Source organism: Nicotiana sylvestris, chromosome 1, assembly GCF_000393655.2.
Source record: "Nicotiana sylvestris chromosome 1, ASM39365v2, whole genome shotgun sequence".
Taxonomy (NCBI): domain Eukaryota; kingdom Viridiplantae; phylum Streptophyta; class Magnoliopsida; order Solanales; family Solanaceae; genus Nicotiana; species Nicotiana sylvestris.
The window spans coordinates 84777912-84795557 of record NC_091057.1 but is presented as its reverse complement, the minus strand read 5'-3'; the positions used below and the strand labels follow the sequence as shown (position 1 = coordinate 84795557).

Here is a 17646-nt window from a genome sequence, read left to right as displayed (position 1 = left end):
TGTTTGATAATGGTACGGTGCCAGTACGCTCTAACAACTAACTGATATTGATTGGAAAAACAACAAACTTGTCAGTGTTAGAGTCTTAACAGATATTGTAATTGCACGTTAGGGGGATGCAATGCTCCTAGGCAGTTAATCATTTCTAACATGTTTTTTCTCTGATCGCATGCATCATCCCGGCTTATTTTTGCTCTGACAAATATATATATATATATATATATATATATATATATATATTTTATAATTACGGTCGAATCCTATAGAGATTGCCTACGTATCGTGACCCCGCACGAATCAGACCAAGCGTAGTTCGTGCCATAAGACCAAATTTTTTTTATTACTCAAAATAATGGTATTACAAGCCATCAAAAAAAATACAGACTTCATATATATATATATCACAAACAAAAAAAAATACAGACTTCATATATATATATATTTTTTTTTTGAGAATGTTTGAAAAAAAAAACATATGGGTAGACAACAGACTCGAAAAACAAACAAGTGCAAGATTGAACTAGGGATACATTAAAGCTTTGAATTTTGGTGCCCGCAAGGCATCATTCGGCCTTTCCGCGGGCTTGGGGGCCAGGCTTCTTTGCAAGCTTTTTAGTTCCTCCATGATCTGATGGACATAACCCATGACTGAGGCAAAAAGGATATCACGAGGCATCTCTTCACATGTTAGGCACTTCGTGGTGATATAGCGCCCTATCTCATTGATCCTACCCCTGATTCTATCCCTCTCTATGCACAGCTGTTCTATCCGTTGATTCTTTAGTCCCAATATTCGAGTATTGTCAATGAGCTGCTCTTGGAACCTCTCCATTTGTTCTTCCATCCGGGCTATCGACTCATAGCAGCGTTCTCTATCTGTTCTAGCATCCCGGGCTTGTTTGAGGACCCGATTATTGAGAATGGAGTTTATCTCTCTCAATGTCGCAACACTCATTTCGTAGTCCCTTTTTACTTGCCATAGGTGCTCTCTCCGTGATGTTGTAACTGTGGCCCACCTGACCCGCATTCTTGTTATACAAGCCTTGGATCTCTCCAAGTCTTCTCAGCTTTTGCTGACTTGATTTCTCAATTCCGCTATCAACCTTTCATTAGAACGACGTTTCTGTCGGTCGCTATCACTCTTACCGACTTGGCGAATTCGGGCTTTCAGTGCCTGGTTTTCTTTGGCTAATTTGTTCTTCTCACCCTGCTCTGAGGCTACTTGAACGTTGTTTTCAAACATAAGCCTTTCAATTTGTCGCTTCAGCTTCCCGATTTCAACCCGGTAGCCTTCCTCTCTCACTAACCAGCCCCACTGTTCCTGCGAATCATCCGTAAATTGTTGGACGTGAGCTCTTTTAGCAGGCCTCTGACGAATCTGGAACCTTTTCCCGAACCAAACATCGTATTTTGGGTCTACCTCACCCTTAGCCAGCTCTCGAACCATAGTCTTGGGTTCAAGGAATCTACATTCGTGCCACAGCTTTCTAATTTTTCCTTCGGGGAACACGACTCCTGGACTCAACTCAATGGCGTGCTTGCTTAGATCCTCATCAGTGGGAATTACCTGAAATCTTCCTAGTTGGCGCAGTACCCGATGAGGAGCATATGGCTGGATGCTACGAAGTCCCATCAAAAGAACATGACATTCCTCGGCCGCCATGTATATTACCTCAGTATCATTCAACCACCCAAATGCCCATTCAACTTGGTCGGCTGTTGTTGACCTCAATTGTGCAAGCCATGCTTCGACGCCTTCGGGAAATATGACGCCTGTCATTCGTTTCTCAAAGCCGCTAATGCAGTTTCTCTCAGTCAACCCGTGGTTCATGTATCCCACTCGGTGATGGAGGTGTTCTTGCATCCACAGCTGGAGTAACAGATTGCATCCCTGAAAGAACTTGCCTCCTTCTCGGCATATAGTTAAAGCTCGGTAGATTTCGGACAAAATCAAAGGAACCACAGTACTGTCGGTTCTTTTGATTGCAACATCGGCCATCCCTACAAGGCCTATCTCTATTTTTTTATCTTTGCGGGGACAGACCACAACTCCCAGAAATGTTGTGATAAATGCCAAAGTACGTCTTGCTTCCCACTTGATTCTGTTCCCAGTGTGAATTAATCCGAGGTTTGGTTCTTCCAAACCCTGAGGAATTCCGTACCGTTGATACAAGAATTGGAGAGTACAACATCCCTTCGACAAATCATCATTCTGCACCTTCCGACTAATGCTTAGCAAATCCAAGAACGCGTGCGGAGATACTGGTCTTGGTGAAAGTAAATACTGCCCTCTTAGTTTCCCATTCAACCCCGCATATCCGGCGACTTCCTCTAGTGTAGGTGAAAGTTCAAAGTCAGCAAATCGGAACACGTTGCGGGTTGGGTCCCAGAACGGCATTAGAGCCTCGATGATATCTGTCCTTAGCTTGATATTCAACAGATCGACAAAACCTCCCAAAACTGTTTCCACTATCTTTATACTATCTTTTTCAATATCATTCCACCACATGTGGAGTTGCAAAGGGATCTCGCTATAGACTGAGAATGGTTCATTTTGACTTGTGCTCATCCTGCACATTTATTATAGTGATTAAAGAAGGAAAAACTTTTATTTGACTTAAAAACTATCTATATTCTAAAGAAATATTTTTTGGATTTTAATTTTTTTTTTTGAAAAAACTTTTAAGGAGAAAGGAAATATTTTTGAACTATTATTCTGAATTTATGAAAGAAATACTACAGAAAAAAATATTTTTGAATTTTCTTTTGAATATCTTTTAAACAAATAATTGGGATTTTGAGATTAAAAGGAAATATTATTATTATTTAAAAAAAAAAATTGAGGTCTAAAAGAAAAACTTTCTAAAGAAGTGAGTAATGTTAAATATTTTTGGAATTTTTTTTAATACGGTGAGCCGAAACCAAAAAGGTTTGTCTCTGATCTCACATCCGGTGAGAATCAGACCCGCGTAGTTCAGGCTATAAACTAACTAATTTTTGAAAACAAACAAATTTTTCCCTTTTTCTTTTATAGCAAAAAAAACTATTTTCCTTTTTCATTTTTTTTTGAAAATAAAGCAAATTAAAATAAAAGACTTATTCCTACACACTTTCTGCTTTCTAGGCAAACAAACAATTCTAAAAGTAAAAATATATATGTTTTTTTTTCAAAATTTCGGCAGCATTTCGACAGTACTTGGACACTGATTTTTCTAAATTAATCATCTAACTCTCCACTTGCTATTTTTATTTTATTTTATTTTAAATTATTATTATTATTATTATTATTTTACACTCCCGAGACTCAGAAGCCGGTCAACATGCAAGACCGGGCAAATAAATGCACATAAAACAAATAAGATTCATCAGGATGGTCTTTATTTCAGGTTGCTAGCCCTAGACGGACTCAACCCCTGTGTTGAGTCCCCTAAGTCAAAATGCACATGATACAAATAAGCGTTCCTATTAGGGATCCGGCATGAAGCTGAGTTATTCTAGGTTCAGAACTTGGGTGTTTGTTCTAGACCTGGCTTACCCGAGCGGACAGCTCGAGCCGAGGGGGAGGCAGCGTACCGGGAATACAGAAGTTTCACCGGCTTTGCAACTTATCCAACCTCGTTCTAAATTGGGAATTTAGACACTATACAGAAAAGAAGTCACACGAAGTGCACCCTTCTTCATGATTTAGAAGACTCAGAGAGGAGATGGGTTTCGGCACAGCTTATATACAGTTCACATAAGATCAAAGCGGTAAAAGCAGTTAATTAGCACATTAAGCACAGATCATGTAACAAAATCAAACGAAGCCAAATACAACAATTATTCCAAGCTCGAATTCTGAACCCTGAACCAGAGATTCTGGGTCCGTTTCCCCAGCAGAGTCGCCAGAGCTGTCACACCTCCTTTTTCCGATCCCGCGAAGGGCGTAGGAGTTTTTTCCAATTAAAGGACAATCGAAACGGGATTTATTTATTTAGAGTCGCCACTTGGGAGATTTAGGGTGTCCCAAGTCACCAATTTTAATCCCGAATCGAGGAAAAGAATGACTCCATATTATAGTCTGCGTACCAGAAATCCGGATAAGGAATTCTGTTAACCCGGGAGAAGGTGTTAGGCATTCCCGAGTTCCGTGGTTCTAGCACGGTCGCTCAACTGTTATATTTGGCTTATTTATCTGATTTTAAATACAATATGAACTTATGTGCAAATTTTATCTTTCAACCGCTTTATTATTATTATTTTTTTAAAAAAAAATTGTGAACATCGTTTAAAACATGTCTTTGGATTACGTCACATGAAATGCACCCGCAATCCGGAACACATTTTTATTCAATGTTTTAGGATTTAGATTTGGGTCGCATGAAATGCGCATCCGAGTTTAAGAAGGTAAAATTAATTAAATCGCGCCTAAAGAGTCTAGCGCGTCATTATCTTTGGGGAAGGAAGTGAAATTCACTAAACAATCCATCCCAAATTCTAAGTAATTTTTTTAAAATAATTAAATAAATAAATGAGATTGGAGAATCCTGTAAATTTTTGTATTATTTACATCTATTTATTTTTAGCGAAATCCTTCCTTATTTTAAGAATATCCTTTAATGACTACCTTTTTATTATTACTAAGTTTGTCTATAAATATAAAATCAATATCTACATTCTTGAAAATAACATATTAAATAGAAGAGAAAAACAAATATTAACAGAAAGTAATAAAAATTATAATCATAAATACAACATGGAATTGTCAAAAAATAAAAAAAAAAAAACTAATTATCCCATAGTTGGATTAAAATTCAAATTGTTAGTAAGACTTAAGCTTATTGAAACTAATTATTTACAAATACTGAAAATTGAAAGAAAAAAAAAACTTGATTACTAAACCATATTTCTAAAAAATTTAAACAATTTAACCTTAACTAACTTTGTTTTAATTCACATCATGTCCTAATACTTGTTCGCAAACTAATTCATGTTTTAACTGAAATTGACTACATGATTCCGATTAACTTATCGTTGACGAAAAACCTTATGAATAAGGAACTTAGTTAATTTTTGCCAAACTGATTCAATAACGCCATTTTTTACGTTATTTCTTCTATTTTTTATTATTAAACAGTTTTAATTAGTAATCAGGCTTAAATATATTTCCTAATAATCCGGTTAAGGCGTTATTTAATATGTTGCTATAATATGCCTAGTTATGCCAAATGACAGTGATTTACAGAATAATAATACATGAATAACCTAAATACAATACAAAAAATTAAATTAAACTAAATTAAAAATTTAACACTCCATTCTTCATTTCAGCTTACAAAATGCCAAAATTACAGTTGTGTACCTGATATTGTCAATATAAGAAGAAGAAAGTCAGCAACGTAATACGTAACACAGCAACAGCAACAATAACCAGCAATAACCAGTCAACGAAAATCCCAGTGACAGATTTGAAAAATTCAAAATAAAATCCAGGAATGCCGAAAATAACGGACAGAAACCAAGGGAAATTTTCAGATTTTTGAAAGGCTAGTTAATCTTCAACCCTTAATTTCTACACCTGTATACCAGAATATTTATCAGGTGTGTACTACTTTCTCTTCTAATTTTCAATTTTTTTTTCTTTGTATGTTTTTCTTTTCTTGAGAGTTTCAATTTTTTTTTTCGGAATAAATGTTTAGCTCCTTTTTTTCTCTAATCTCTTTTTTTTTTCTGTCTGTGTATCCATATATCTCATTTCAAGGCTTCTACTTATATCTCATCCCATAAATCTTTTAATCAATTAAAATCAACCCATTTTCTCTACCAAACCCATTATCTTCCCACTCATCCCCATTACATTAAATAAACATATCACACCACCCCATTACATTTTGTCCCCCATGCCTAACATAAAATAATGCAAGATTCCCCCCACTAAATTTTGTCTTGTCCCCCCTTTATATTAAATAACTATATCACAACCCACCCCATTTCATTTTGTCCCCCATGCTTCAAATAAATAACTACAAAATGTACAATTCCTAAACTACCCCTCCGACCCTATTGCAATTACCATTCTACCCCCGAATGCAGTGCAATTTACCAAAACTACCCCTCAGCTCTAAACAAAAAATTAATCATAAATCAACCAAAATATAATCAAGATGACCAATTTCTCAACAATCTTCAACAACAAATCATATGAACATGATGAACAACACAAACTCCAAATTAATGGAAATAAATCAACCATATTGGGAACCAATCCTGGTTAATTTAGACCATCAATGGATGAACAAAGAGACAACAATACAAACAACAATATGCATGATTCAAATTAAATTAACAAATCACAAACAAACATAAACTCACATTAAATCACTGAATTTACACATGAACTTCAAACAAAGATGAACATGGATTAAATCTATTTTTAAGCAACAAACATGACGGACTCTAACGATTCAAACAACATTAATATTTTCTGGAAAATTCATAACAACATGAAACAAATTGAAGAAATAATTAATTAAATTTCAATTTGAATCTAACAACATTAAACTAACAAATATTCACTTAAACAACAATACAAACATGAAATAAACATGAAAAACAATTAATTAATCTTTCATTTGGAATCTGAAAATTAATTCAACAAACAACACATGAACATGAACTAAAAATTAATTCAAACGATAAACAACACAAACATTTGTTGATTTTAGATTCGAAAATATCAAAACAAAATACGGACAAAATAAAACTCAAAAAACTACTAACCGGAGATGAAAAACGACGGATTCGATTGTATGGACTGTTTCGACGAACCTTAGATGGGAATAAATCTGCTCGGACTCAACGACGAACTCAACGACGAACTCGACTTCCTTGTAAACTTGGCGAACTCAAAACTACGCTCGACGACCTCGACTAAAACTCAACTGAACGAAATGGTGGCAGCAACTCAACTGAACAAAATGGTGGACGATGAAGCAGCAGCGCGAGCTTGAAGCGGACGACGAAGAAGATGAAAGTGAGGCAGCAACTTAGAGAGAGAAGCAGCTGTTCGTTGAGGCAGCAACAACACAGCCAAAACGACTGGTTGATGAGCTTGGCCATGGAAACGACTGGGCGTAACGGTGGTGACGACGGGGAGGCAATCGACGCAGCAATAATGGTCGTCGAGGTCTATTTGGAGGTGAAGAAGCAGCAGCTGGGGGGGACTGGACGTCGGGCGGTGACGGGTTATGGTGGATCGCCGGAAGGGTCGCTTGGTGGTGGCGATGGCTGGAGCTTTGTTCGTGGTGGATGGTGGTGGTGTTTGGTTCACTACTGGGGAGTGCGGGGGGTGGTCTTGACTGGTTGTTAGGTGGTGGCGGGGAGCTGGGGGTTTGATGTGAGCTTGGTGGTGACGACGAGGGTGAGGGCAGCCATGGACGTCGAGCTCGAACTCGAGCTTGACGAAGGACGAAGAAGACGAAGTGACGACGCAGACGAACTGTTTGTTAGTGGCGTTTGGACGTGAGGGAGTGGGGTCGAGGGCAGCCATGGAAAGCAGCCATGGATGGCTTGGGATGAAGGTTTTGGGAGAGAAAGAAGATGGAGAGGGGCGGGTAGTTAGTTTTAGGTTTTTAGGGTTTTTTGTTCTTTTTGTTTTTTCTTTTGTTTTGTTTTTTGAATGAAGAGGGGTGTTGGGTTAATGGGTTAATGGGGCGGACCGGGTCGACCCGTGTGAAGTGGACTGGGTCGTGGACAATTGTTTGGGCCTGGGGTTGAAAATTGAAGAAGTGGCCCAATCCGATTTTTATTTGTATTTTTGTTATCTTTTCTTCTTTTATTTTCTAAAACTAAATTATAAAAATACTTAAATTATTATTAAGAACTAAATTAAGTTATAAAAGCGCAAATTAACTACCAATAACAATTAACGCACAATTAAGTAATAATTAAGCATAAAATTGTTCATTTGGACATTAAATGCTAAAAATGCAAAAGATGCATATTTTTTGTAAATTTTTTAATTTTTGTAAAACTAATTTAATTACTAACAATTATAGAATTAAATCCTACATGCAAATGCGACATATTTTTGTATTTTTTATTAATTTAGCAAATAAACAAACACAGACAAATACAAATAATAATCCAAAAATGTCACAAAAATACTCAAAATTGCACACCAAGGAAAATCATTTTATTTTGCATTTTTTGGGAGTATTTCTCATATAGGGCAAAAATCACGTGCTTACAATGCCTGATATCGAATTCATTGAAAACACGAAATTTAGTGAAAACACGGGTATAATAGATAATATGTTGAATGAATTTGTTGAGGAGGATCAAGATTATAAAGATAAAGAGACAGTTATGAATGTGATGAAGAACTTGGTTGTACACGAGAGGTTCCAATTCAAGGTGAAGAGATCAAGTGCAACAAGGTATGTCAATAGTTGTATATTCTATTATAGACATGTATAAATATGTATAAAGTAGTATAGATTTGTATATAGATATTAAAATTAGTATATATCTAGTTATGGTTTTGTATACAAGTGTATTTAGAAGTTTAATGATCTTTAATCCTAGGTATCACCTTATGTGTGTCGATGACAATTGTGCTTGGAGTTTCAAATCTTCTGCTGTTTTCAAGGCAAACATATTCAAGGTGAGAAGTTACAATAATAATCACACATGCGGCTATGGTGAAAGATACTTAACACAACGTCAAGCTACTTCGGGTGTAATTGCTAGTATAGTCAAGGATAAGTATGTTAATCCAAAAAAAGTTTACACCGCAAATGATATAATAGAGGACATACAAAAGCAACACAGGATTGAAGTGAGCTATATGAAAGTATGGAGAGCTAAAGAGATAGCAATGGCAATGATAAGAGGGAGTCCGAGTGATTCATATAAGGAGTTGCCGAAGTATTTTTATATGTTGGAGCATACAAATCCAGGAACGGTTACAAAATTACACAAATCAGAAGATGGATGTTTCTTTATGCATATGTTTCGCTATATGCATCTACCAAGGGTTGGGAGCATTGCAGACCGATAACGGTTGTCGACGAAAGTTTCCTTAAAGCAACATATAAGGGTACCATATTGACTGCTTGCACACACGATGGAGCTGGTGAGTTGACTGCATCTACCTTGTTTCTGCAGTTTGTATAATGTTGTAGTTTCATGTATAAAAGTATATAGGATTTCACAACTGCTATTTTTATAAAATTTGTAGTTGGTATAAAGTTGTATAATTGTGTATAAGATTTGTATAATTGTCTGAATCCTAATATCTATTTTGTATAAACAGGAAAAATCATTCCACTTGCATATGCAATTGCAGATTCAGAGAATAACAAATCTTGGGAGTGGTTCTTTATCCAGATAAAAGGTACTTTTGGTGTTAGGGAAGGGATGTGTATAGTTTCAGATAGAAACGAAAGCATCTTCAATGCCACAAAAGCTGTGTACCCAGAAATAGCACATTGTATTTGCAAGTTTCACTTGTGGCAGAATGTAAAGCGCACATTCAAGAAATATCACAAACAATTGAAGGATATCTTCTTTGTTTTGGCTAGAGCTTACACGATAGAGAAGTTTGAGTACCATATGATAGAGATGTGTAAAATTGATCTGAGGGTGCAGCCTTACTTGTTCGAAATTGTCTACGAAAGGTGGTCTAGGGTATACTCCAAAGTGAAAAGGTCGATGGTAATGACTTCCAATATTGCAGAGTCAATTAATGCAGCAAACAAAGATGCTAGAGAATTACCAGTAATGCGATTGCTGGAGTACATGACAAATTTGCTACAATAGTGGAACAATATAAACAGAAAAAGTGCAACGGAGACATCTATAGAGCTTGGCGAAAAGTACGACAAACTCCTTCGGGACAATCTGATTGCATCGGAGCAAATAACGGTAAAATAAATCAAATATAATGATGCTTGGCACTGCTAACTTGCATTTTACTGCTGTATAACTTTGTATAATAATGTATAATGTTCTTTAACTTTTTTTTTTTAAAAAAAAACTTTTGCAGGTGAGGCCTGCTACGGAGCAGTTATATACCGTGTTTAAAGGGGTAAAGGCGAAACATAGTGTACCTTGAAGAGGGAACACGCAGTTGCGGAAAATTTCAAATGGATGAACTTCCATGTCCGCATGCTTGGGTGGTTTTGAAGAACCAACAGCTGAAACCTAGCCAGTATTGCTCTTTTTACTACAAGAAGGATAACCTCCTTAGAACTTATGAATTTCCAGTGAATCCGATGCCAGATGAGAGTTTATGGGTAATCCCAACAGTGGTGCTGGAAGATGTGGTCCTACCACCTAAAGGGAGAAGGAATGCAGGAAGGCCAAGAAAGAAAAGACTCAAACCTCCTTTAGAGAAAGAGTCTAAGAGGGCGTTTTCATGTTCTGTGTGTGGACAAGGTGTTCACAATAGAAAAACATGTAGGAATTGACCAAAATAAATAGTTGGAAACATAACACTTCCTATTACATTTGTTGTCATGTTGAGTAGTTAAGTTTTACATACAATAGAGTTACAAATGTTGAGTAGTTAAGTTTCACAAGCAATTGAGTTAGAAATGTCAATAAAGAATTACAATTTACACTATATATTGCAATTATGTTAAATATGTTTCATTATACATATTTTGATTATCCAATAATAGTGTCTTGTTGTTTTTAATGGTGCTAAATATATTGATAGATTGTACAAATACAAAACAGAACTGCGAACAATCAATGGTATTATATGTATACAGATGTATAAATGAGAGTATAAGTTAGTATAACTATGTATATTATTGTATACATGTGTATAAACCCTGCAATATTAACAAAACTGCAACCATAATGAAAATACATACTTTGTTAAAGGACAAAAGCAACTAAAATATTCATTAAAATATAATTCATTCACAGCCACACTGTGTAATGACTACCACAAATTATACAAAAATAAAAACATCTATAATATCCTTTAAGGTTATCTCACAAGTAGCAGAATAGTACTTAGACAAAACTAGGCAACAATTTCTGATACATAGCAAAACTACAGTAAAATGGAAAAAACAGAACTACTTTCTCGGTCGTCCCCTCTTCCTCTTCATGAAAAGTCTCCCTGTGATTTCATCACCACTAATTGCACCGGACTGTTGTTTTTTTCTTCCATAATCCCACAACAGAGATCCACACCTGGTGCGAAGTGTCTCAATGTCAAAATTATTTTTTCGAATTTCCTTACCAAGGATGAAATACTTAGCAAAGCCAACAACAAAAGCACCACAATCACTATAATTAAAAAAAACAAATTAGATTCTATGTACGTTACTGTAAATAGGTACACTAATAGTAAAATAGTAAAACAATTGAGATTAACCTACTATTTGATCTGTTGGGGCACATTATTAACCAGATTAATTTGCAAAGCATCAAAATGGGATTTATCGGTATATGCACCATTGTTCCAATCAATGCCCTTCTTCTCGACATAAAAATCAGAACTCTTCAAGAAGTAAGGTATTAGAATTGCATAAGGTAATGCAGCATCCAAAGCAAGTCTATCATTAATAGCTCCACGGTTAGAGTCATAAATGTGGATGTACCTATCTATGAACGTAAACAAACCCAAAATCCAATGGCCCAATTTTGCTCTTCCGCGCTTCACATAGATAGGGAATAAGACGTGGCCAACAGTGTGTTACGGTACATTTGCATCACAATATAATATCCTCTAATGCACTCTTCTATCTCATGCCCTTCAGGAACCACTGAAGGATCTTCATTCACTTTGAAATCTTTATACAGAGAGTTGATTTTGTTACCAAAGGCAAAGTCGGTTGTAGTAAACCGCATGGCAATATTCAGCCCATATTTTCCCCTCTTCCTCAAATAATAAAAGAGGACATCCAAGTGCTCAGACACGAAATAAAACAGAACAACCATCACTACTAGATTTTTTAAATATAGAAATTTATACACTATTATACGGAGGTATACATATTTATACAAGGTTATACAATCTTATACTGTAATTATACAAAGCTATGTATACACTATGGGGGTCTCAAACAATAAAGATATGCAACAAAAAAGGCATTAGAATATAAAGTTATTAAATACCGTGCCAATCAAAGATCGACCACAATACACAAGTGAGTGGAACCAATCCTTCGTGGTCACATGACACGAGCCAAAAGTAAAAACTTCCACAAGCTTATTTACTTCATCGGTATATATATTGTTGGCACTTCAATTCACAAAAAATAAAAAGTAATAAGAACTACCTTCATTGACAAGTATAAAATCAGAACATGAAAGATTAAAGAAAGTGAAGATATCTTCACCTCGTATCCATCACATTATAAACAAATGCGTCAAACTCTTTAGCCAATGCCGACAATGGATCGAAATCATCAATTTCAATTGTGAAAGGATGCTTGATATAAAAAATGAGCTTGTGCACCGATCCTCATGTCCCCGAATCAAAACTGGAAAATATGGAGATTTGGCATATTTTCCTGGTATTTTCTGTCGAACTGACTGTTCAGGAGAAATGTAATCATCTTCTACGTCTATGATGGATGGTCTGTGAAGCACAATTTGGGACATCTATACCGCAGCTAAATCTTCATCGCCAATGTCATCCCAAAATATGTCACCTTTGACATCACCAGCTGCCCCTTAGACAGAGAAAATCAATAATAAAAAACTTTCAAAATAAAGAAAAGAAAAATCAGACAAAAAATGATAAAATGCAGAACGAATACCATGATCAACACCATCAATAACTCCCCCGTTAGCTAGCGCGTTTGTCACGACCCCGGTTCGCCATCCGTGAACCATCGTGATGACACCTAGTCTCTACGACTAGGTAAGCCTAAGATGCGGAAGATAAACTAAATTTGCGGAAGAAAATAATTTAAAATAGAAATAGAGTAATAAAATAACGTTTAAAAGTACCGCTCGGCATACACAATATTAACTCTTAAAACCAATACACTTTCCCAAAACCCGGAAACCCAGGAATCACAAGCTATAAATATAATAAAAATGCTCTAATTCTGGAATGTCTACATCAACAGAAGAAAATAGAAGGGCTATCACTACAAGATAGAATGGAAAGGGACTCCTCGGTCTGCAGATGCGGAAGATATACCTCAAAGTCTCTGGAACAGTTTCGCCTCAAGGGTGATAGGACTGAGTCAAAGTACCTAGATCTGCACATGCAAAACATGCGCAGAAAGGACATGAGTATACCACAGCGGTACTCAGTAAGTGTCAAGCCTAACCTCGGTCGGGTAGTGATGAGGAAGGACATGGCCCTACTGAGGTTAAATAAAATATAAGGTATAACAGTATAGAATAAGGCAGTATAATTAAGTGCAACAGTAAGAAATAACATAGAATAGAAAGAACAACAACAACTAGAACAGAGACAAAATAATCATGGAAAGGAAATACAACTCAACACAGAGATAACAACCAGGGTACCTTCCAGGATACCGTCCTGTAGTCTCAATTACATCTATCTAGTGGATCTCCCGGGATACCATCCCGTGGTCCATCATATATATCCGAAGGATCTCCCGGGATCCCATCTCGTAGTCCAACTATCAGTGCACGGGGATCTACCGAAATCCCGATCCATAGTCCCAATTAACCAGACAAGGGGGTTCTACTAGAATCCTACATCCGTAGTCCTAAATAAACAGACAAGGGGGATCTACCTGAATCCCATATCCGTAGTCCCAATATAAATACACAACAACAACATAGTGTTCAGCAAGTGTCAATTTCATAGTAAGGCAAATGAGTAATTCTAGTCTAGCATGATGCACAGAATTCAGGTAAAACAGTTTGAGCAAATAAAGCAATTAAATCACTTAGACATGATTTCCTACGCTAACAACAGGCTTAAAGTGCAAGTAATATAAGCAGGGAAGGAAACATACTAGTAATTACTTAATGAAAACTTGATTTTCAATAATTAACACAACTACGCACTCGTCACCTCACATACAAGGCATTTCAGTTAGCAATAATACCAAATCCTAAGGGGAAGGTCCCCCACATAAGGTTAGGCAAGCCACTTACCTCGAACTGGCTCAAAATCAACTCAAAAATACGTTCTTACCATGATTACTCGACTCCAAAGGGCCCAAATCTATTCAATTCAATTTCATAATGCAAATAACACTTCAAGTAACTGATTCTACAAAGAAATTCTAAGCTAATACGCAAACTTAGGTAAAATAACCAAATGCTCATCAGGCCCACATCTCGGAATCAGGTAAAATTTACATTTCTAGAATCGTCACACTCTCACGAGTTCATTCATACCAAAAGTACCGAAATCGGACCTCAAATGGTCCCTCAAATCATCGCTCAAAGGTCTCTAATTAGTCAAGCCTAACCCCCAAATTTACCACTGATTTTCCTTAAATTTTCATGTTTATAATGATAAAAATCACCTCAATAACGAGTTTAGGTTCCAAGAATCTTACCTCCTCGAAGTTCCCTTGATTTCCCTCTTAAAACCTCCCCAAAAGCTCATTTCCCGGATGAAAATGGTGAAAGAATAGCTCAAATTCGCGAAAACAACTATTTATATGTTCTGCCTAGCAATCCCACATCTGCGATCCACCCATCGCATCTGCGGTTGGGGAACCGCTTCTATGGTTCTCACTTAAAGTTCCATCTCCGCACCTGCAACCCAGATGCCGCATCTACAGTCCTGCATGTGCGGTAATCCTATCGCTTCTGCAGTCCCTGCTCAAATTCCTCTTAGCCGCTTCTGCGGCTCAACACCGCATCTGCAGTAGTCACATCTGCGGCCTACCAACCACAGATGCGGTTATGACAGTAGCCCAAAGACTTCAGCTGCAATTTCCAACTTACCAACTTCCCATTAACCACCTGAAATCATCTCGAGGCCTCCGGGACCTCAACCAAAAGCACGAACAAGTCCAATACCCCTATCCAAACTTATACCAATCCTTAAAACACCAAAACAACATCGAAACGACGAATCAACCACGAATTCAAGCCTAAGAACTCCAACACTCTAAAAATACGCTTTCGTTAAAAAGTCGATCCAATCTCGTCCGAATGACCTGAAATTTTGCACACATGTCACATTCAACACTACGGAGCTACTCCAACTTTCGGAATTCTATTCCGACACTCGGATCAAAATCTCACTATCGAACCAGAAACTTCAAAATTCGACCTTTCGGCATTTCAAGCCTAAATTAGCTACGGACCTCCAAAACATAATCCGAACACGCCCCTAAGCCCGAAATCACCCAACAAAGCTAACGAAACTATCGGAATTCCATTTCGAGGCCGTCTTAACACTGTTCCGACTACGGTCAAATTTCCAACACTTAGCTCTCATTTAGGGACTAAATGTCCCAAAACTCCCCGAAACTCAAAACCGAACATCCCGGCAAATAAAAATAGCAGAAATAAATACAGGGAAAGAAGTTAATAGGGGATCGGGGCATTAATTCTTAAGACGACCGGCCGGGTCGTCACAGCGTTATCTTGATTCACTTGATCGACAAAGTCATGAACAACATCATATTGATAGCCATCAAATTCACCGAGACCAGATATATTGTCATCAGACACTCGCTGATGATCTAATTAAAATAATAGAAAGAGAAGGCATAACTGTTGAGTGATGATTCAGAGAAGGCATAACTGTTGAGTGATTTGGTTTTATCAGTAAAAAATTACCTTAGAATCAGTAACATCCTCCCTCGTTTGCTTGGTTTCCTTCATATTAAAAATATTGAACACTTTTCAAAGGAAGAAACTACATAATTGTTGAGTGTCTTAACTGTATCAGTCAACTACAAAAAAAAAACAAAAAAAACAAAAGTAAATCAACAACCATATTTATAACCAAAAAATTATGTATATACAAAAAGTACCGATAAACTACAGAAAAGCTAAAGCTCCAGTACCTTTCCATCAGTAGTCCTCAACTTCTCAACTTCAGCATTCAACAGATCAATGCGCACTGAAGGATCATAACTCGGGTTAGGTTGTCGATCCATCTTCTGAGGAAAAGGTCATTTAGACTGTTGCTCCGTATTCTAAGGATAAGGTCGTTTAGACTGTTGCTCCATATTCTAAGGACAAGGTGGAGATGCAGCGACATAATCATCAGTGTGAAAGGCAGGCACCTCCCTTGATGCAACATCATCGACATTAACTTCAAAAAGCGTGTCGATGTTCAGAGTTGACATCTCTTCACGAGTAGGGGAAATGTTCCTATAGTTCAACTACAAGAAGAAAAACTGGATTACAATAGTAGAAAAAGGAAATTATGACATATTCATAAATATACATACTTACAGAAAAACTGAAATCATATATGAAGAAGTATTATGGTACAAAATGTTTACCTTGTCGATACTAGACATGATCACATTGCCAGTCAAATCCGCATATATTGGAGTTTCAATGACTTTTAAATTAAGAATGCGTGGCACATTTGTGCCAACAAGAACAGCTAGATACTTGTCAACCATAGATCAATACTCAAAAAACCATATTTGTAATGCAAGTGGCAAACCTCCAAGCCTATACATTGTCAAATAGTCACACTGTTTGTCCCTCATTGTATTTAAAATATCTTCAAATGAATTTTTCCCCAAGCATACGTCTAATATTGACCACTTTCAATGATATCAAAATTATCTTTGTTGATACCGTGATTATTGGCATCTGAGAATCTGAAATGATGGACAAACACCATCAAGGCCATCTTGAACGCATCTTCATCCGACTTCGGTCCTTTTTCTTGAAGCGATCAAGAAGCTGCCCCCTCGTTATAGCCTTTTTTTCATCTCCTAGAAAATACTCTTTAAGCAACCTATTGACATCTGGTTTGTCATGGAAAGTGGCGTCTTCTTCTACACACTTCAAACCAGTGATAACAACAAACTCTCCAATGCCAAAACGCAGCAAACAACCATTAATTTTCACGTCTTGGGATGATTTCCCTCAATAGTATACAATGAATAAGTTGATTTTGAATTTTAAATTGAGGGAGGTCCAAGAAGTACCCAAAACAACTAGCACGGAACATTTGAAGTTGCGTGTCAGTCAAAGATTGCTTCAAAATGCTCACAATATCAGTCTCGGTATGGGAACTAATCCTGTTGTGGAAATGATCAACTGGTTGTATATAGAAGTCTCCAACCTTGCATATGGAAAAATAACAAGAAATAGAGCAGGAACAAAAACTATACTAAAACATTGTATAAATCAGTGTAGCAGTACTTGTATAAAGATGTATAAACAACTGTATAACTTTGTATGAAATTATATAAGCATGTATAAAATTAATAGCAACACAGGGAATACCTTCAGCTTAGCTTTTCTCTCATTCAATTTACAGCGAATAGCAAACCTTTGTTCTCTGGATATGCAATCAAGACCACTCTCACCATCGTCCTTGATCTTTCTCTTTTTTGATTTAACACTGGGGCCTACATCATCTTCAATAACCAAATCAACTTTCAGCTTTTCTTTTGATTTTTCAGGTCTCCCACATTTTTTACTCCTTATTCTAACGATGTTAACTGGAGTAGGAGTATTACTCGTTTGCGAACGATTCATTCGAATGCTCTCTTG

At 36.7% G+C, this 17646-nt stretch overlaps 1 protein-coding gene across 1 annotated transcript; it reads left to right on the top strand.

The window, feature by feature from the left end:
- Positions 1-10127: 10127 nt before the first annotated feature.
- LOC104233572 (uncharacterized) lies at positions 10128-10451 on the top strand. The gene has a single exon (XM_009786985.2). The coding sequence runs from the start codon at positions 10128-10130 to the stop codon at positions 10449-10451; it is 324 nt and encodes a 107-aa protein (XP_009785287.2).
- The last annotated feature ends 7195 nt before the right edge of the window (positions 10452-17646 follow it).

What these genes read in the sequence shown, in the direction of transcription:
- LOC104233572 (XM_009786985.2), top strand. Translation starts at nt 10,128, where the DNA reads ATGGATGAACTTCCATGTCCGCATGCTTGGGTGGTTTTGAAGAACCAA.